Genomic DNA, 20,997 nt, shown 5'->3' on the forward strand with positions numbered 1-20,997 from the left:
ACTCCTGCAAACTTTGGAAGCCAATCTTAGCCAATCAGGATGGAGTCTGAGAAATCTGAAAAACCTGTTTCGTTGAATGGCTCTAGAGAGACTGTGTACCAATTTGCGTGATGTTTGGACCAAATCTGTAGGTGTACTGTCCAAAAACTTGTTTTGCACAAAGCGGCCTCCTGGTGGCGCTATAACAGGCCGTTCTGGAAATTTGGGGCAGAGGTTCAGCGTTTGCATCCAGGGAGTGTGTGTGCAAAATTTGGCATCGACCGGGTTAACGGTGCCAGAGATTAGCTGTTCACAGACGGAAGGACGGACACACGGACGGACGGAGTGCAAAACATACTCTCTCCCCATGCCTTCGGTCTGGTGGAGACAAAAATCGCTACAGCCTCAGTAATGGACCAGTGAAATTAGGGTATTTTATGATGCCTCTAAGGATTGCATTGACAGCTGCAGTACACCGTTGAAACGGACCAGAAGTGGGGCCGCTGTCTCATTTGGAGTCGTGAAATTTGTAGTCCCTGTGACAGTTACACATCTCCTCCACCAGAGGGCGAAATGCATTAAAGCCACAGTGCCTGGGTCCATTATAGAGCGTCGCAGTCCCGCCTCCTACCCTGGACCAGGAAATGAAACCCAATGCATTTTCCTCATAGACATTTTTTAAAGTATTTATTTAAAGACGGTTACGCCGCGGACAAAGCCAACTCGAGTCGTGACAACTCATGACAACACAAACAATATTTTGGACCAAACAAATAATTACAAAGAAGAAAAACAACAAAAAAAGTGTTGTAAGTTGTAACCTGCCGTTTTTTTCCTCTTTCTAATTATTTGTTTGGTCCAAAATATTGTTTGTGGTGTCATGAGTTGTCACGACTCGAGTTGGGCGGCGTAACCGTCTTTAAATAAATACTTAAAAAAATGTCTATGAGGAAAATGCATTGGGTTTCATTTCCTGGTCCAGGGTAGGAGGCGGGACTGCGATGCTCTATTGCGCATGTCGAATGAACACATTGATCCGGAACTTCCGTTCCGTTTCGTTTTTTTTCAACAACAAAGAAACGTTAGTAAAGCAAAGTTCTTTGTTTACCCAGGGTGAATGGACTAAGCTCGAGATGCTTGTTTACAGCCAGACCCTGCTCATAGAACATTTCATGGTAGGGGTTCAATGCCTTGCTCAAGGGCACTTCAGCGGTGGTAATTTTAACGTGCCGGTCCGGGGATTCGAACTGGCGACCTTCCGATAACAAGACCGCTCCGCAAACCGTTCGGCCACCGCTGCCCCTGGTCATTGTCGGGAGATAATTCAGATAATTCATGATGAAGTTGTGGTCATCATGTTAAAAAAAGAAAAACATCCACTTGACAAATGCACAGCTGGGCATGCAGAGTTGACGAGTGACGTGCTCTCTCTCTCACTATCGCCTGTAGTCAATTAAACATTGTTAAGCTTCCCAACGTCGTAAAGTTTAACAAACTACTCTACAACAGAAAGTGTTAACATTTTGAATCCCTATGCAGAGCTTAAAATTAACTGAAACAACTATGGAGCAGTGAGTGACATGAAGTATTTGTTTTTTCCTTATTTCTTTATTTTTGCTTTTTAATTGTCATAATAATAATAATATTTTATTTTGTATTATTTTTGTAATTGCTCTAGGCCTGTCTGTGCATGGGCAGGGTATCAGTATTATGTCCATATCATTAGACTGGATATCATGATTTTGCATATTGTAGTCTGCATACATTTTTGATATTGGCATGTAAGTAAGTACACCAAATGAAGTGCAAGTACTCTGCCTGGGGAATAAAAGAAAAATGTCTTAGATAGAAAATTGGTATCAAAAAAAAAAAATGCTATATCGTGAGTATATCGTTATCGTGATATAAAATGTTCTATATCATGATATGAGATATTGTCCGCCCAGCCCTAACACATTGCAGGTATGTGTTACACACATCCAAACTACACACTGCATGTATGTGTGTTAGACACAAACATCAAACTACACACTGCAGGTGTGTCTGTTACATACACAGCATCAAACTACACACTGCAGGTGTGTCTGTTACATACACAACATCAAACTACACACTCAAGCTAGCCTTAAGTTAAGACTCGCTATGTATTTGATCAAATTTGACATTTTCATATCTATGAGCGTCTTAGTGCTCTTTCCCCTGTGGACACTGCAGAGACACCAGCTGAGCCCGTAAAACTCCAGACATGTACAAATGCAAAAAACATAAGGTGCTGTTGCCCCAAATGTTATAGAGACCTACAGGGTGCTTGTATAATATATTTGTCCGTAGTTTTCAGACGTCTTTTAACAGCATTTTTCGGCAAGTCATTTCGTCACTACAGCGGTAAAATAGGAGTATGAATCGGCCCTAACACCTCTTTTTGTAAACTACTCCCCCTAAACCCATAAATCTGATTTACAAGCTCACAACGTGTCAGGATGCAACACATTTTTTAGATTGTAGATCGGCTATGTTTTGTTACTTTTCACAATTTCTTGGAGCCCTGTAATCATACCTGGTTACAGGGCTCCAGACTAACTTTTTCACAGGTAGCACTGGTGCCACCTACCTTTTCATTTGGTAGCGCCACCATAAATTAGGTAGCACCATTTTTTTCTTTGTATAGCGTGGTATTAATACATGATCTTATCATGCCCCCACATCGGGCGCCATTTATTTATGTAGTGGTTTCCACCATTAAAGGTTTGAATCATAAAACCCCCTACAAAGGTCACTGTGTAAAAAACAGCAACCTACTTGGTTATACTTCAAAACACTGTAGATGGTTTCAACCCAACCCAAAGTCACTCAGTCAATAAAGGCAATACCTATTTATATTCCACACACAGAAAGTCAGTTTAAGGTTTTGAGTTGAAAATTAGGTCCAAACCTTTGGGATTAATAAAGTGACAATTTGTACAATATCTCCATTACCATTATCCAAATGAATTCCTTATTATAATATTTTTACATTTCGGAAAAAATGCCACCGAATTCTTAATCATTTTCCTTGTCTTCATGGGCCAACTTGTGAAAGCTGCATGCTTTTATTGTGAAGGCAAAAGTTTCTGAATGCTCTCAGAGCCTACATATCTCTGCGTGCTGAAAATAGCTGATCTACAAGCTCACAACGCGTCGCGGACGCGACGCGTTGTGAGCTTGTAGATCTCGTCTTTGCATTGACTTTGTATGTAATCGCGCCGCTCTGACCATCCAAGTCTGAAGGGCTTATTGGTGGGTTTTTGTGAACGATCGTTCTTTGAACACTGGGCGTCAGGCGAACGTCCAATGTTTTTATCAATGGAACGGGCAAGCACTGCGGGATGTTTCCCCCCCCCCCCCCCACTCATCCTTCCAGCAAGTCGCACCCGTGCGACCTCGTTATATTTTAACTCGCACTTTACTCAAATTAAGTATCATATGCGACCTATTAAGTCGCACGCTGGAGCCCTGCCTGGTTATGCTGAATACCTACATAGCTATGAATATGTGATTATGGGTTCACAATTATTTTATGTTTGCAAGTGTAGCCACAATGAAAACAGCACATAATAGGTAAACAGTGCTCTTATGTGACATTTCACAGAGCAGAAGACAGAGTGCTGTGGCTACGTTCAGGTGTTTAGACAGATATCTTGTGTTGTGCTTATAGACGGTTGCGTCTGGTGCCCTGGTGTTTATATCACGATGGGGGACAACGATATTAGCACTTACCTAGTGACTGCACCTTTCAACTGAACAGAGTATGGTAGATACTAAGTTAGTTTGATTTGATTACATGAAGGTATAATGTAAGGTTGCTGAGAGCCAACAGTTCATTCTACTGGTGATTTCCACAGAGCACCACAGGGAGAGGTCTACTGTATCTAGAGAGATGACCTCCAAAACATCAACGTTGTCAGAGGAACAGCGAGAGACGGACCAGGGGCGTGGACTGCTTTATGCAGCGATGCAACCTGTAGTGAAGCTGTACAAGATAGGTATGTACTGTTTTATTTAAATATGATAATTCTCGCCCCAGAATACGCTCACCCTGGGTCAAATCCTGCAAACTGAATGGTCGGACTCGGCACCAGGTATTCCTAAACGTAACCGCATTAAAGTCCTTATTATATTCCTTCATTGCAGGCCAGAGTGCGGAGTCCAGCCTGAAGGTGAAGAAGTTTTGGAGTGTTAAACAGGAATCTGAAAACCACCTGGACATCAGTAGGTTTTATTCTCTCTTGCTCTCTCTCTCTCTTCCTTTTTCCTTTTATTGAAAGGCTAATAGGCACGTCCAAACTGGAATATGCTCCGATTATGTGTTAATTGTTTGCAGTTGGCCCTAGGTTGGCACCTAGGTTGCTAAGCCTGACAGTGTGTTGCGGGTTCGACTCCCGCACTATATCTAATAAAGGCAGAAAAAGTCCCAAAAATATCGAAATAAATAATTTAGTTTTCAGTAATTGGGGTTTTTTATTAATGAGAATAGACGTATGGTTTAGAAATGGACAATGTATTTACAGCTGAAGTTTGTCCAACTACCAAAGCTAAACACCGCGTGAAATAATGTTCAAAGTTCAAACATGTAATGCTTTGCTCTCATTGTACCTTTCCCCCCTAGACTTCCTGCACCTTCCTGTGTGTAAAGAGGAAGTTTCCCCTGAACATGAGGAGAGGAGTCACAGTCTGGTCCAGCAGGAACCTCAACCTCCACACATTAAAGATGAACAAGAGGAGCTACTTCAAAGACCAGAACAAGTGATGACGTTACTAGCAGTTAAAAGTGAAGATGATGATGATGATGAAAACGGAGAGACAGAGGCTGAAGCCAGCACCTCAACGCAACACATGAAAACACAAGCTGATGTGGAGGACTGTGGAACATACCAACCATCTAGTGGTGAACACATTAAAACACAAGCTGATGTAGAGGACTGTGGAACATCACAACCAACCAGAGATGAGCAGCTCATCTCTCCACACTGTTCTGAATCTGACGACACTGAAGACAGTGATGACTGGGAGGAGACCAGGGAAGGTCAGTCAGCTGTAAACACACTGGATTCACACAAGACACAACATGTGGAAGAACAAACATTGTCTTCAAGCCACAAGCTGTCTCAGGACCTGCCATCATCAACACAAACTCACTCCACGAAGAGCCACACAGACAAGAAAGGTTTTAGTTGTACAGAGTGTGGCAAAATGTTTAGTCGCAAGGTTAATCTGAAGAGGCACACAGTTGTTCATACAGGTGAAAAGTCCCTTAATTGCAACGTTTGTGGTAAAGACTTTGGTTTAAAGAGTGATTTGAAAAAACACATGAGATCTCATACAGGGGAAAAGCCCTTTGCTTGCAAAATTTGTGGTAAAGGCTTTAATCAAAGTGGTGATGTAAAAAGACACCTGAGGACTCATACAGGGGAAAAGCCCTTTAATTGCGAAGTTTGTGGTAAAGGCTTTAGTACAATGTGTATTCTAAAATCACACATGAGTACTCATACGGGGGAAAAGCCATTTAGTTGCAAAGTTTGTGGTAAAGGCTTTAGTCGAATGTGTACTCTAAAATTACACCTGAGGACCCATACAGGGGAAAAGCCATTTAGTTGCGAAGTTTGTGGTAAAGGCTTTAGTCTGAATGGTGCTCTAAAATTACACCTGAGGACCCATACAGGGGAAAAGCCATTTAGTTGCTACGTTTGTGCTAAAGGCTTTAGCCGAATGACTCATCTGAAATCACACATGAGGATTCATACGGGGGAAAAGCCATTTAGTTGCAAAGTTTGTGGTAAAGGCTTTAGTATCAGTGGTGCTCTAAAAAAACACATGAGGACCCATACAGGGGAAAAGCCATTTAGTTGCAAAGTTTGTGGTAAAGGCTTTAGTGACGGTGACCATCTGAAAAGACACATGAGGACCCATACAGGGGAAAAGCCTTAAAGTTGCAAAGTTTGTGGTAAAGGCTTTAGTCGAATCTGTACTCTAAAATCACACATGAGGACCCATACAGGGGAAAAGCCATTTAGTTGCGAAGTTTGTGGTAAAGGCTTTAGTCATATGTGTCATCTGAAATCACACATGAGGACCCATACAGGGGAAAAGCCATTTAGTTGCAATGTTTGTGGTAAAGGCTTTAGTATCAGTGGTGCTCGAAAAAGACACATGAGGACCCATACAGGGGTTTAGTTGCAAAGTTTGTGGTAAAGGCTTTAGTCTGAATGGTGCTCTAAAAAAAACACATGAGGACCCATACAGGGGAAAAGCCATTTAGTTGCGAAGTTTGTGGTAAAGGCTTTAGTAACAGTGGTGATCTAAACAAACACATGAGGACCCATACAGGGGAAAAGCCATTTAGTTGCAAAGTTTGTGGTAAAGGCTTTAGTGTCAGTTGTGCTCTAAAAAATCACATGAGGACCCATACAGGGGAAAAGCCATTTAGTTGCGAAGTTTGTGGTAAAGGCTTTAGTCATATGTGTCATCTGAAATCACACATGAGGACCCATACAGGGGAAAAGCCATTTAGTTGCAATGTTTGTGGTAAAGGCTTTAGCCTGAATGGTGCTCTAAAAAAACACATGAGGACCCATACAGGGGAAAAGCCATTTAGTTGCAAAGTTTGTGGTAAAGGCTTTAGTAACAGTGGTAATCTAAAAAAACACATGAGGACCCATACAGGGGAAAAGCCATTTAGTTGCAACGTTTGTGGTAAAGGCTTTAGTGTCAGTTGTGCTCTAAAAAATCACATGAGGACCCATACAGGGGAAAAGCCATTTAGTTGCGAAGTTTGTGGTAAAGGCTTTAGTCGAATGTGTAATCTAAAATCACACATGAGGACTCATACAGGGGAAAAGCCCTTTAACACCCCGATCGTCCAGGACGAAGTTCACCGTCCTTGCTATTAGTAACACCCAGCGCCCAGGACGAAGTTTTATCCGAAAGACGAAGTTTATTGAAAACGGATCGAATCGCTCTACAGCCTAGGAGCGCCTGTTGCGCAATCCTCGATGTTGCGCAACAGTGAGACATTTTTAGCCGACGAGAACGAAAATCTTAAATGTTAACTCGCGATCTAAATCATCCGGTCCAATTCTAAGACGAGATCATTTGTTAGACGAGTGTCCAGTCGCTAGTCGCGTTAGATTTAATCTTACCTCCCGTTGTTGTCGATCGCATAGAGTGTTTTGGCTACATTTAGCTACTACAGCCACATCCGGCATAACATCTGGTCCGTCGGTAAAATGCTCCGTTGCTATAAATCGACTGGACGCTATAATTTAATGGGTTAAATAACCCCGGGCAATTAGAGTGTTAATTGCGAAATTAGTGGTAAAGGCTTTAGTCACAGTGGTGATCTAAAAAAATATATGAGGACTCATACAGGGGATTAGTCCTTTATTTGTACAATTTGTGGTAAAGGATGTAGTCAAATGCAAGAAAAAACATGGTGTCATTCAGGGGTAGAGCACTTTGCTTGTACTCTCTAGGGGTCTGTAGCACTGCCACATAATATTCTTTAAGGATTTATTTTATTCATTTAAAAGAGCATAGCTCAAAATATTCCTTAACACCATATCCATCCTTATGTGTAATGTCCTATTTTCTTTGAGAGGTATCTGTTTTGTTTGTTTTGGAGAAGGAATGAGATTGATTGATTGATTGATTGACAGGCCGTGACGCTTCCGTGATTAAACACACGAAAGTCGCAGGCTTGAGAGACTTGTGGAGACGGAGACACAAACGAGCAGGGAGTCCACGGGAGACCTGATCGCGTTTTGGTATAAACTTTGTCTATGCTATACGGCCAAGGCCACCAGCTCACCGTTGACAGCAGTAACCCGGACGGGACTGCCATCTGCTCCCGTGAGAAGTTTTGTTTGTCCGTCAAGCGAGGAGTACCGGTTGTTTTTCCATCGGAGGGATAGCTGGATTTATCTGGGATTGTTTTCGTTCGGGGGATCACCTTTACTTTTGGATTAACTTTATTATTTCCGGTTGGAGCGTCAGGGAGACGCGTGAGTAACTAAAGGAACAATACGAACAATAGAGCAAGCGTGAGAGGACATATACGGACAATATACCTGTCATGAATACTGTGTTGTAACTTCCAGCTTTAATGAATAAGTGTTTTGATGCGGTGCGGCTGTATCACGTGTGAGACTATTAGACTAATTTAAGATTTCAGTCGGAAGAAGTTTTTGGGGGAAACATTCAGAACGTTGCGTCTGATACAGATACATTGTCACGTGAGGAGGTGAATGGTGTTCGTTGCGGACCAGGCAGGCGTTCTAAAGTGAGGTCTTCACGTCAGGCGAGTGTGTGACCGTGATTGACAGGCAGACCGTTGTCGTGAGGAATCAGCTGGGGAATTGAACAAAAGGTTTCCCTGCCATCCAGACTGCAACCTCCTCGTGACTCATCTCATCTACCCCTGCTCTTCCAGCAGACTGGTATTCTCTTTTGTTTTCCATGGGACAGAGGTATGTTAATTTAGTTCTACTGAACTTGATAGTAGAGTGACAAACTCAGAAAATAGGATCATATCGTTAAACTACGGTTGAAGTTCTTTTGTGGATATAATCTATTTTTGGACTCTATTTTTGGTACTCTATTTTTTATTGATTATTTCTGGACTATTTCTGAAACTTTTGTGACTCATTTTTGTGTTAGAAAGAATAGGAAATATGGGAAATGTTGGTTAATGTGAATTGTCGAATATTATCTTGTGTCATAGTGTGAACTCAACTGTGAAGAAGGTGAATTACAATTATTCATTTTTTTTTATTGTGAAGAAGGTGAATTACAATAATTAATTTGGGTTTATTGCATTTGAACTGTGAAAGAGGTGAATTCCAATTCATTCTGGTAATTGCAACTTTGGAATTGGACATTACATTCTGGGTTCACTTAGAATAGGAGTGAAAACATTTCAATTTTATTTATTTTTATTTTGTATTCATGTTTTTGGGGAATGCTATTTGCCATCTAATTCATAATTAGAACATTTAAAAAGAGTGATACAGAGTTTACTTCCAAGTAAATAAATACATTTTTATCACTCAGTTCATGGTTGGTTGGGCACTTACTTTACAGTCTCACCTATCCTGTTAGACATAGAAAGGGAGGGGACTTGTGCTGAACTTAGTTTGAGGCTATGTGCACAGATACACACTCCAGATATAACCGTGACAGGGAAAGGCTTTGGAGCCCACCTTATATATCTAGTGTCATCATTATTGACAACACTGCATCCACAGATAGGTATTAATATATCTACATACGTAGGTCATGAGATCAATTGTATTGGGGCAGGGACCTAGATCTTTTCGTTCTCAAAACATTCAAAGTAAGTGAGTAATATTGTACCCCTACAAAGTGACGGCCTATTTTCCCCGCTACACATAGCTTAATATTCATAGTTGCCCCTTGCTTTATAGTTTGGGCTTATTTCTGAAGTGTAGTTGCTTATTTGGGCTTGCTTTCATGATTCATTTAAAAAAAATGCTGATGTAATAGGGCTCAAGTAGTGAAACTGGTTGCTTCTTTTAGATTTGTTTTCAAATACCTGGTCACTTGTTTCACTCACAGAATCTGGCAACACAGCGCTTCACACCAAAACAAACAATTATTATTACATTATTTTCGCTAGTCTTGCTTTGGAGTTTATTTGGAGACTGGATTTGATTGATTGGTATTATATATATTAATTGATAGTTGATATTGAGAATATGGTAACTAGTTAACACACTACACCAATAGTCCACCCGTTTCGACTGGTATCAATGGACAAGACCATCGCAGTTATCAGTTAGGATCAGCACAACTTTTTCGGACGAGTATGGGCATGCCTGCCGACTGAGACAAAAAAAAAAAAGGATTAAGGTTGGCAAACATGCGTCAATATTAGGACCGCGCTGCGACATGCTTGCGGTTAAGTTTAGGGGAGGGTATGAGGAGGCTTGTCATTTTCAGTAGGCTCAGTAGACCTGAATAGACCGATAAGACCGGTTAACGTGTCATCAACGCCAATCGCAGCCAGTAGGCTCCAGACGAGCCGATCGGCTAGATAGGATCGGCGTAATAAGTAACCTACTGGGAATTATCAGTTGATTTCCGGTCGAATCGGCTAAATAGTCAGCCCTGAAACATGACGAGCAGACTAGAAGTCCACTCTAAAGTGGAATAATTTTCCCCCCTCATCACTACAACATGGATAGCGCCGCTCCCGACATCGGCAACCGACCGGACATGTTCGTTTCTTCATCAACGTGTTCCGACACGTCGATAAGGCGCTAGGGACGGCACACGACGGGAGCTTCTCGTCGGGGAGTCTCCGGCGGACAGTCTCGCGACTGGAGACTGCCGATCGTCGGTCCAGTGTGGACCTGCCTTTAATAGCTTCCAATGGCTCTACAATTGAAAGAGTCTCAGAATACAAGTACCATGGCATCTGGCTGGATGATAAATTGTCATTTAAATTCCACATTGAAAATCTAGTCACGAAACAGACAACAAATTGGTTTTCTCTATAGGAACAAAGCATGTTTTCCGGCCTCCTGTAAAAAATAATAATAATTTAAGCCACATTTCTCTATTTACAGGATTGCTGCACCATCCACTTTAAAGCACCTCGATACACTAAGATGGGTCACTGGAGACTGGTGACAGCTATGGTACCCATCATTGTACACTCTATGCGGGAACGCAGGCTTGTGCTCTCTGTCCGAGAGGCGGGACAAGCACTGGTATATGTTCATTTTCAAAGCCATTTCAGGAATGGTCCCCTCTTACATTTGCTCTATGTTGGATCAGAATCCAAGTCCTTATCAGACCCGCTCGAGTGACTTCCTGACCCTCAAGGTTCCATTTGCTAACTCAGAGCTAGGTAAAGCAGCTTTCTCTGTCAGTGCTCCCTTTGATTGGAACGAACTCCAGAAGTCCCTAAAAATCAGATCACTACCTTCCCTAGGTTAATTCAGGGAAATTATTTCTAGCACTTTTGTTCAACAATTTAACTGTTTTAATTAATTCTCATCTATCTATTATAGTTATTTTAGTTTTTAATACTTTCTGTTTTCCAATTCATATATTTGATATTGCTCTATTTAATGTATATTGTTGATTTAGTGTTTTGTATTTCGGCTACATTGAAAACGAGGGCATGCCCCTCAATTGTACTGCGAGCTTAAATAAAGGGGATGATGATGATGATGATAGAATAAGCTGAGTTTGATTTGTCGGGGGAGATTGGAGTTCCATACACTGGTCATGCCATTCAGGGCCCTCCATGCAAGTGCCTTCCTCACTTTCAGATCCTGCTCAGTTGAGTTGACCCCAAGTACTTGAAGTCCTTGACTTCCTTCAGCACACCTCTGACAACACACTCTGTTGTTGTCAGAGGTGGATGATCCGGTGAGATGTTATAGGTGATAACTGGAGGTTATGCAATAACCGTGGTTATTTAATCAGCAATTTGCGAAGAATACGCATGAGAGTCATCTCTGACGTCTGACGATCTATTTATACAGGAAAAAAAACTTTTCATACACTCACAAGACCCCTTTAATTCACCTGACACTGACAGTACTTCTGCGCTCTGCTTGCGCACTAGTAGGCCATTTATGGCCTAGGCCTACTAACGAGCAGGTAGGCACTCAACAGAGTGCAGTTCTAGTTTATACATTACTTTGCCCAGGATTTTTACACGGTATCATCTAAATCTGTAATTTATGTCCTAAGGATGCCAAAAATAGAGATAAGTAGAAAATAAAATAAGGGGGCTGCATGTGGACCACTTTGAGTACTAAACCGTTTTCTGTTTCAGAGCGCGCTCCTCACTGGCGGGCTCGAGCTAGTTTGACAGGACAGGACGGAGTTCCCTTTCTTCGGGTGACGTCATCAGTCTTATCGTTAACCGTAGCAGTCCCTCTCTCCCTTTTAGCAGGGGTTCAGCTCAGCTAGAGCGTATAGCCATAAGCCGGTCTCGGCAAATCAAATGAGCTACTGCCCTCCAGGCAGTGCTCAGGATAATAATGTTAATTATAAAAGGTTTCTTTCCGACCTTATTTTGTCTGAGTGCTCCGTGTCACCGTCGCTGTGGCGGGCTGCGCTCCTCCCGCAGCGTGGTGCGTGGAATGGGAATCCTCTTCCCTTTCAATCATATGGTCCGATTGTTTCGGAGACTGGATTTGGAGACTGGATTTGATTGATTGGTATTATATATATTAATTGAGAGTTGATATTGAGAATATGGTATCTAGTTAACACACTACACCAATAGTCCACCCGTTTCGACTGGTATCAATGGACAAGACCATCGCAGTTATCAGTTAGGATCAGCACGACTTTTTCGGACGAGTATGGGCATGCCTGCGACAGGATTAAGGTTGGCAAACATGCGTCAATATTAGGACCGCACTGCGACATGCTTGCGGTTAAGTTTAGGGGAGGGTATGAGGAGGCTTGTCATTTTCAGTAGGCTCAGTAGACCTGAATAGACCGATAAGACCGGCCACGCTGTGGCGGGGCTGCGCTCCTCCCGCAGCGTGGTGCGTGGAATGGGAATCCTCTTCCCTTTCAATCATATGGTCCGATTGTTTCCTCCGTCCCTCGGACGTTTCCTGGACCGTTCCTGAAAGCCTGTGGTAAAATGAGAGTCAACACATGCATGAATTGAGACACATAGATGAATGGGCTGCGGAGGGAGTGTGTGTGTATCTTACCCCCCGACGGTACTCTCTGTGCGTGCCTCTGTGAGCGTGTGAACCAGCCGCTGTCAGACTCAGAAGTGAGCTCCTCTCTTATACTGCGGCTGTGGCTGATTGTTGATTTGGGTGTGGTCGTTCTGTCATCTCAATCTGGCGGAGGAGGAGATTTGGGATGTAGACATGCCCTACTACGAGGCAGAGGGCGGGCCTAGCAGCCCGAGGCGTCTTCTGTCTGACAGCGTGTTTTGGTTGCCCTGGCAACGCACTTACCATCTCGGGGGGTCGCTAGCGAGACCCCACAATATTTAGGAGTAAGCTTACCACTAATTACATTGCAAATACTTAAACACATTCTCTAACCCTCAGAACATATGAACACTTTATTTGTCAGTTTAGCTTGCCTTGCTATAGTTATTGAAGAAATAGTTTAAAATTGGCAGCCATTTTGTTATGCAAATTAGTTTAAAACAAAAATAAAAATGCTTGGGGGCCATCTTTTTCTCATTCAGCACCCTTGAATTACGTTAGGCCTAAATAGGCTGGTTCCCCACTTTTACCCCAAAATGCAATTTATCAGAATTCCCACCAGACTACGATGTGCAGGTTGGTGCCTGTTATGATATTAGCCCATGCACAGTACATCTTAGTCTATGTACTTGAACTTGAGATACAGTGTACTTGATATGTATTGTGTACTGCCGGTACGGTAGCATACTTTATAGATAGGAGTAGTTACTATATGCTGCGGTTCAATACACCCTGTGGCCACTGGGGGCGCCAGTGAGTAATTTATGTGAATTTATTCATAAATATAATTAGCATAAAACCATAACTCATAAAAATACAATTAGCATAAAACCATAACTCATAAAAATATAATTAGCATAAAATCATAAAAATCATATTATATTATTATTATTATTATTCTAATCGTTTTATAATACGTATGTGATGTATGCCATGCTTTTGTTATTGCTTATTGTAAATCGCTCTGGATTAAGAGCTTAAGTGTTTTATAACATTAAGTGTTTTAAATCTGCCCTATCTCTCCCTCTCTCTCTCTGTGTCCCCTTTGCGTGCGTGTTTTTCATGAAGGGGGGTGTGGCAGTCTCTCACACACCCAAGCCTAGTAGACATGGCGTCTCCAGGTGTGAATAGGACAATAGAAATTTTTAGATTAACCTCTGTGTGCCAGCATTATTAATAACACCCCTAATATAGAAGCGGATATTGCTGATTGTGTCCGATCTAGCGGTCATCATCATACAAACACTGACCCCACCAACCACCCAAATGTTGCGGACCCATCTATAATTATTATTTCTGATGATGATGATGATGGTGATGATGATATTACCCCAATGGTGGGTGTAATGACGTCGGAGGGGGTGTATGTAGACCCTGTGGTGGGGGTGGGCGAACTGGGGACCGTTCAGATGGGTACTGGTGAAGCTGGAGGGGTGGATGACACTGAGGGGGGTTCTGTTGCTATGGATGAAGGGGGTCTAAACGATGATGCAGCGGGTCGTTTGAACGATCTCCGTATAACCCCTATGCCATCTTTTGGGGGTATGGAAGTACACCAACGCATTGATTTGCGTGACATATCTCTAGACAATATAGAAACTGTACCTGCTCAGATCCGTAGTAAATTTTCTACAGCTATTGACCGTGCAATGGAACTAGTAGGGTCTCCTACTAGCCTGGGGGGGTCCAAGGTATGTTGATCCCCAGCGATGCGGAAAATACTGATAGACTGTTGGATATAATATCTAATGTAATTCAGAGCAATGATACGAGCATGACTGATGATGCATTAGATTTAGTTATCTCTATCGCGAATGACAGGATCGGTGGGGGTAAGTCAAAGACACAGGTTAAGACACAGGCTAAATCAAAGACAAATGCTACACAAAAAACAAAGGTCAAGACAAAGAAAAAGACACAGGTTAAGACACATGCCAAGACAAAGAAAAAGACACAGACAAAGACAAAGCATAGCACAAATCGTTTAAAGCTCGGTAATATCCCTTATGATCAAATACTTGAACGCCGGTATGCGGCTATTTTCAGCCCAAAAAACACTAATCAGACGTGTTTTTCACACTGTATGACATACCATGCAAACCCGAAAATGTCCTTTGACGATCGCGGGGTACATGCAATGAGGTTGCATACCGAGCTTGGATTTGCTCCTACACAGGGAGTGTCGTTTTCTGATATTGCTGCTTTTGAGGATCATCTACAGAAGAAGATTGTGGTTTTTTATCATTCGCCAGGGTATGGTAATGAGTTGTTGCATTTTGAAACTAGTAGACCTCACGAGAAGGATGATGTGTGGTTATTTCTATATAATAACACTCATTACTGTCTCATTAAGAACAGAACCCATTTCTTTGGTGCCTCATATGTCTGTGAACATTGCTACGCCCCCCATAATAACATTAATTTCCATCGATGTCCACATGTCTGTCGTACATGCTACTCTGATTGTGGACCTTTTACTAATGGCAATGGTATTGTATGCCCCGATTGTAATATGTATTGTAAGTCAACTGAATGTGACAGACTGCACAAAATGACTGCAGAATTACATATTTCCCCCGCATGTGTGGAGATGCGTCGATGCCCCGATTGTAAGGTTGGTTATAAAACTATGAGCACAGATAAGACCCCTGAAGGAGACTTTATACCAGCAGTGCATTAATGTATACCACCTAAATGTATACGATGTGATGAAGTTTTATACGGTGACGGGCATCATAAATGCTACATACAACCTATACCATTAACTCTAGGAATGCTGCCATTGTGACACAGGATGCTTTGAAGAAATTAGTCTCAGCGTATACACATTGTGGGTCATTCTGATTGGCTACAAATGCTGTGACTAATTTCTTCAAAGCATCCTGTGTCACAATGGCAGCATTCCTAGAGTTAATGGAATCAGCTGCGCTATCATGTGACAAAAGCCTTGAGCCTTACCGACAGAACTCAGGGAGAAAAAAAATACCTCAGGTCTCAGGACGTTTGTTATGGTGCTGGTGTTGTTTGCTACTTTAGTTTGCAAACTCTGTCTTTGTCTTAAGAATTGCACTAAACTTACAATCTGAATCAATATTTGATATAGGATCGACTATCAGTCAATATCTGGTCACCTAGAGATCATCGGCTCTTAGATTTTTTTTATTTTAGAAATGGCAGTTTTAGCCCCCCATAGGGATGGGTCCTCAAATATTTTGGGGGGGGTCCCCAGATTATCTTAATGTGCAACATTGTTTTCACACTCAACGTCAACGGTAGACGAACCAACATAGTAGGCTACAAGTAAGACGCGCGAACGCGGGAAGCGAACGCAGCTCGTAAATTGCAAAAACAATTAGAATAAATTACGTAATTTTGTAAGGTTTTTTTTAAGTTCTCTTTTTTTGTGTTTAAGTTTTTTTTTAAGTTAAGTTTTTTTTAAGTTTTTCTTTCCTTTTAAAGTTTTTCCTTTTTAAGTTTTTTTTTTTGTAAGTTAAGTTTTTTTTAAGTTTTGTGTGTGTGTGTGTGTGTGTGCGTGCGTGCGTGAGTATGTGTGTTTTTCTTTCCTTTTAAAGTTTTTCCTTTAAGTTTTTTTTTTAAGTTAAGTTTTTTTTAAGTTAATTTTTTTTTAAGTTTTTCTTTCCTTTTAAAGTTTTTCCTTTTTAAGTTTTTTTTTTTGTAAGTTAAGTTTTTTTTAAGTTTTGTGTGTGTGTGTGTGTGTGTGCGTGCGTGCGTGAGTAAGTGTGTTTTTCTTTCCTTTTAAAGTTTTTCCTTTTTAAGTTTTTTTTTAAGTTAAGTTTTTTTGTAAGTTAAGTTTTTTTTAAGTTAAGTTTTGTGTGTGTGTGTGTGTGCGTGCGTGCGTGCGTGCGTGAGTGTGTGTGTGTGTGCGTGCATGTGTGTGTGTGTGTTTTTGTGTGTGATACAGCTGCGCCCTCTTGTGGTGGGCGGGTGGTGTTACAGCGGGACAGACACACACACACACAGACATGATCTGCTGGGTCTCATAGTAAATGCTCACTGCCGCAAAAAGTGTAGGCTATATGTGACTAAATTTGACTGAGGGACTGCCATTGGATTTTTTTGAATTTTCGTTTTTTCATTTCATATGAAAGTAGGGAATCATAGCTTCAAATTGACATATTGGTTGTTCAGTTTGACCCACCAATTTTGGAGATATGGCTTATAGAGTAATGTCTTGCAGAAAACAGCGAGTTGAGAAAACAGGCTTGAAAGGTTCACTTCTGTGGTCTCTAACATTACACCTAGCTACATGTTTAAGCATTTATTTCATATTTACATGTCGATTTCAGCTCTGACACTTATTTCAGACATGCTCTAGTATGTGAAGAGTCTGCCTGTGCTATTAACTCATTTTGAAAAAAAAAAAAAAAAAAAAAAAAAATTCTCTGTTGAGAAGCTGTAATTTGCGCGATGGCAGTCTCTCAGTCAAATCTGGTCACATATGGCTACAGGGTAGCTGTCTGCACAGTTTTAAAGTTAAGACATTTTTAATTCTAAATTGGCCAAATTGTCAAATATGCGTAAGAAAGAGGCAATCACAAGCTCACAACGCCTAGCTCTGAGAGGCGTTGTGAGCTTATAGATCGGCTATTTTCACAATATTTATCTGTGGAAGTGGAACAGAGTCAAATGCCTACAATTCCACGTGCTAACTATAGTCTAATCTAATCTCTCCTTCAGTGACAGTTACACATCTCCTCCACCAGGGGGCGAAATGCATTAAAGCCTCAGTGCAGTGCCTGGGTCTATTATTGCGCATGCGTCAAACAAACATTGATCAACTGCCCATGTTTCTTTCCTGGCATGGAGCACCATGGAGCAACATGGCGTCGCCCATACGGTCTTCGTGATTCGTCCTCTTTAGACAGTCCTTGGTCTCAACTGTGTTTCTTTCCTTCCATGGAGCAACATGGCCTCGCCGTAGGCTCTTAGAGTATATGCGTAGGCTACGGTCTTCGCCTCTCGTCCTCTTTAGATAGTCTTTGATATTGATCCGGAACTTGGCCGTGTCGTTTTTTTGGATGGTGCATGGTGTGAACACAGCGTGGTGAAAACTGTCTCATAAAGGAGGTCAAAACGTGTCAAATGGAGTCTGTACGGCTGAAGATAAATGAACACATGACGTCGGTGGGAGAGGACATATTGTGTGTTTTAGAAAAACAACAAAGTGTTGATGTTTGTCGTGTGAAACGTGATGTCAGAGTGTTTGTGTTGGAGCGCCTCAGTATGGTCGCAGAGGTAATCTGCAGCCTCTTTCAGAGAGAGATGGATACTCTACACAACATCAAACTACACACTGCAGGTATGTGTTACACACACAACATCAAACTACACACTGCAGTATGTGTGTTACAGACACAACATCCAAACTACACACTAGGGCTTTGTGATATGACGATATGTAAGGGATAATATCTGGCTAGGTGGTCATTGTCGGGAGATAATTCAGATAATTCATGATGAAGTTGTGGTCATCATGTTAACATCCACTTGACAAATGCACGATTGACGAGTGACGCGTTGTCTCTCTCTCTCTCTCACTATCGCCTGTAGTCAATTAAACATTGTTAAGCTTCCCAACGTTGTAAAGTTTGGTATCGGAAAAATATGCTATATCGTGAGTATATAGTTATCGTGATATGACAAAATCTCATATCATGATATAGAAAATGTTATATCGCCCAGCCCTAACACACTGCAGGTATGTGTTATACACATCCAAACTACACACTGCATGTATGTGTGTTAGGGCCGATTCATACTCCTATTTTACAGCTGTTTCGGGGCTGTAGTGCCGAAATGATTTCGGCTCGTCAGAAATTTTCAGTAGCACCGAAGAGCCGACTTTAGGACGGTACCCGCCCCCCCCCCCCTGTGACTGTGACGACCAGAGTCACAATTTACTCTTAATTGACTAATTGGATAATTAACAGGCCATCACAACTTAACAATGATTGACACCTGGCAATCTCCCTACTCAGGATAACGTTGCCACAGTTGTGTCACTCGGTGTGGGAGAAACAGTTTGCATGCTGGCAGCAGCTCTCAAAGACAATGTCCAGCATTCTCTCTGTATGTTCTCTACCTGTTTTTTATTTTGATCATTTAAGTGGCTCGAGTTGGAGCATGTTTTAGAAACACAATTCACTCACTGCATAAGAAGGACTGCCGAGATTCTTCCAACTCCACTGTGCTGAAATCCAGGGAGAAGTAAACTGAGGAGGTGATTTGTTGCAGGAGGATTGTTTCCTTATTTTTGAGTTGACCTAGTGGGACCCTAAACCACTCACAGGTAACCCAGACACTGTCACTGACAACAGGAGAAATACAAATACTTTTGGATTTGGATTAAAACCACTTAATTAGCTCTTCGCTAAGTCCCACCCAAGCCCGTTGTTGGCCAATACCACGTTAGCGACGGTTACTAAGGTAGAAAACTGGTCACGCTTGCAATGCTGGTCAAAATGTTTAAGCAGTGTCAATAAATATATTTGCTGTACAGCATGTGTGGACCTCAGAAAGAGGGTTTGTTTTCTTACCTTGTTATGAGCAAACTAGTCCGTTCCATGAATTATTTCGCTCCATTGTGCAGTTTAATAGTACATATTAGAAATAAAAATAGGCTCTCATTGACTTCCATTGTAACGGGGGAACAGCTCTCAAAGTCACTCTTTTAGAACACTAAGCTGATTCTGACCGTTTATGACATCAGGAAAACTCACTCACTTTTATTTTTAATAAAAAATGTCAACGTTGTCTTGTCTGTTTTTGTTTTGACTTCAGTGTTGCCACATTGTGTGAGAGAAATAAGCCAACCCACCTCCAAAAACGAGCCAACTCTTAAAGCCAAATCAAGAAAAACAAGCCAAAACAAACACAATAATATGACCATATATAATCATAATAAAAAGATTGTATGCATTTATCATTATAAATACTATGTAGGCCTATGTCTATGATAATTCATGTTTTGGTAATGTATTACATACACTAATTATTAGCCTTAAGCCAAAAGTAGCGGGAAATAAGCAGACCTGGCAACCCTGACAAGCTTGTGTGGAAAGAAGTTCCGGTTTGCCTACAAAACGATCTGATTGGTCCAAATCTGTACACACACTTCTGAAGTAGCCTCGGTCTCAGCCTTCCATCCAGGCCGTTGGATGTAAACAAATGTATTTGATCTCGTCCACTTGTCGCAAACACCATACACAATTTTGGACGCGTTTGAGGGAGACACTTTAGGAGAAATGTCTGGGACTGCAGCTGGGTGCTCAAACAGCATGGAGACTTGTTTACAAACGAGAGTTGGGAACACCAGAACCGCTTCACTGTATATCTCCAACCAAAATAGTTACTTTATAAATCTATCAAAAGACGAAAAGTTTTCCTGATGTCATAAACTGTCAGAATCAGCTTTTGTTGTGTTCGCTTATGTGCTAACTGACTGACTTTGAGAGCCAGGTATTTGACCAGCATGCAAGCGTGACCAGTTTTCTACCTTAGTAACCGTCGCTAACGTGGTATTGGCCAACAACGGGCTTGGGTGGGACTTAGCGAAGAGTGAATTAACAGCAAGAGGATTTTTCTTAACCACTCCCTACAGCAGGAGGATCTGTGTCCCTTTGTTTTGTTTGAACTGAACTCTCAAAGACCCATTTTGCTTTATTTCAAAGGAGTGGTTACCCGTTCTGAATATATGAACAGCAAATGATGTTCAGTGTGGGTACGGTAATCTATCTAATAATTTAGCGATCGCTCGCCCGCTGTTACGCGGAAAAGTGTGTCCCAGTATTAATCTGTGTCCGTCCCAAAATGCATTTCACTGGTGAGCCGGAAGGAAGTATTCTGACTGACTGAAAGACAGCGGACTGACAGACAGCGACCGAGCAAAATAGACAGCGGGCAGGTGATCGCTAAATTATTATTATTTTGTTGGGGTTTCTTTATTTGTATATTTTCGTTCTGAATATTGAATACTATTTTATGTTTGATTTTGTTATTTTCTTTGAAAGCCAATGTTGTGATCTAACCCATCCCTGCTTCTAAACATTCAATACAAACTGTTCCAATCTAATTTAAGGGTTCATTATTTTTTTATTGAGTCCTTTGTCCGATTTCCTTAAACCACCTGGCTACACAAAAAAGGAGAGGCTAAGTTCCTCTCTGGTAGGTACACGCCTGCCTGGCACCCCAAATAAGCTACTGACGAAACCGTTACAAGACACAAACATCAAACTACACACTG

The 20,997-nt window shown here is 41.6% G+C and overlaps 1 protein-coding gene across 1 annotated transcript in view; it reads left to right on the forward strand.

The window, feature by feature from the left end:
* LOC306926380 (uncharacterized protein) overlaps positions 1 to 20,997 on the forward strand; it is a gene marked incomplete at its 3' end in the record, with an annotated part of 57,994 nt that overhangs the window by 22,629 nt on the left and 14,368 nt on the right. The window contains exons 5-8 of the mRNA XM_079505643.1: positions 3,861 to 4,001; positions 4,150 to 4,227; positions 4,625 to 4,692; positions 5,794 to 5,875. Of these exons, the coding sequence (XP_079361769.1) occupies positions 3,861 to 4,001; positions 4,150 to 4,227; positions 4,625 to 4,692; positions 5,794 to 5,875 (369 nt within the window). The remainder of the gene's footprint in view (positions 1 to 3,860; positions 4,002 to 4,149; positions 4,228 to 4,624; positions 4,693 to 5,793; positions 5,876 to 20,997) is intronic.

Source organism: Electrona antarctica (assembly GCF_951216825.1).
Source record: "Electrona antarctica genome assembly, chromosome: 7".
In the NCBI taxonomy this organism is placed as follows: domain Eukaryota; kingdom Metazoa; phylum Chordata; class Actinopteri; order Myctophiformes; family Myctophidae; genus Electrona; species Electrona antarctica.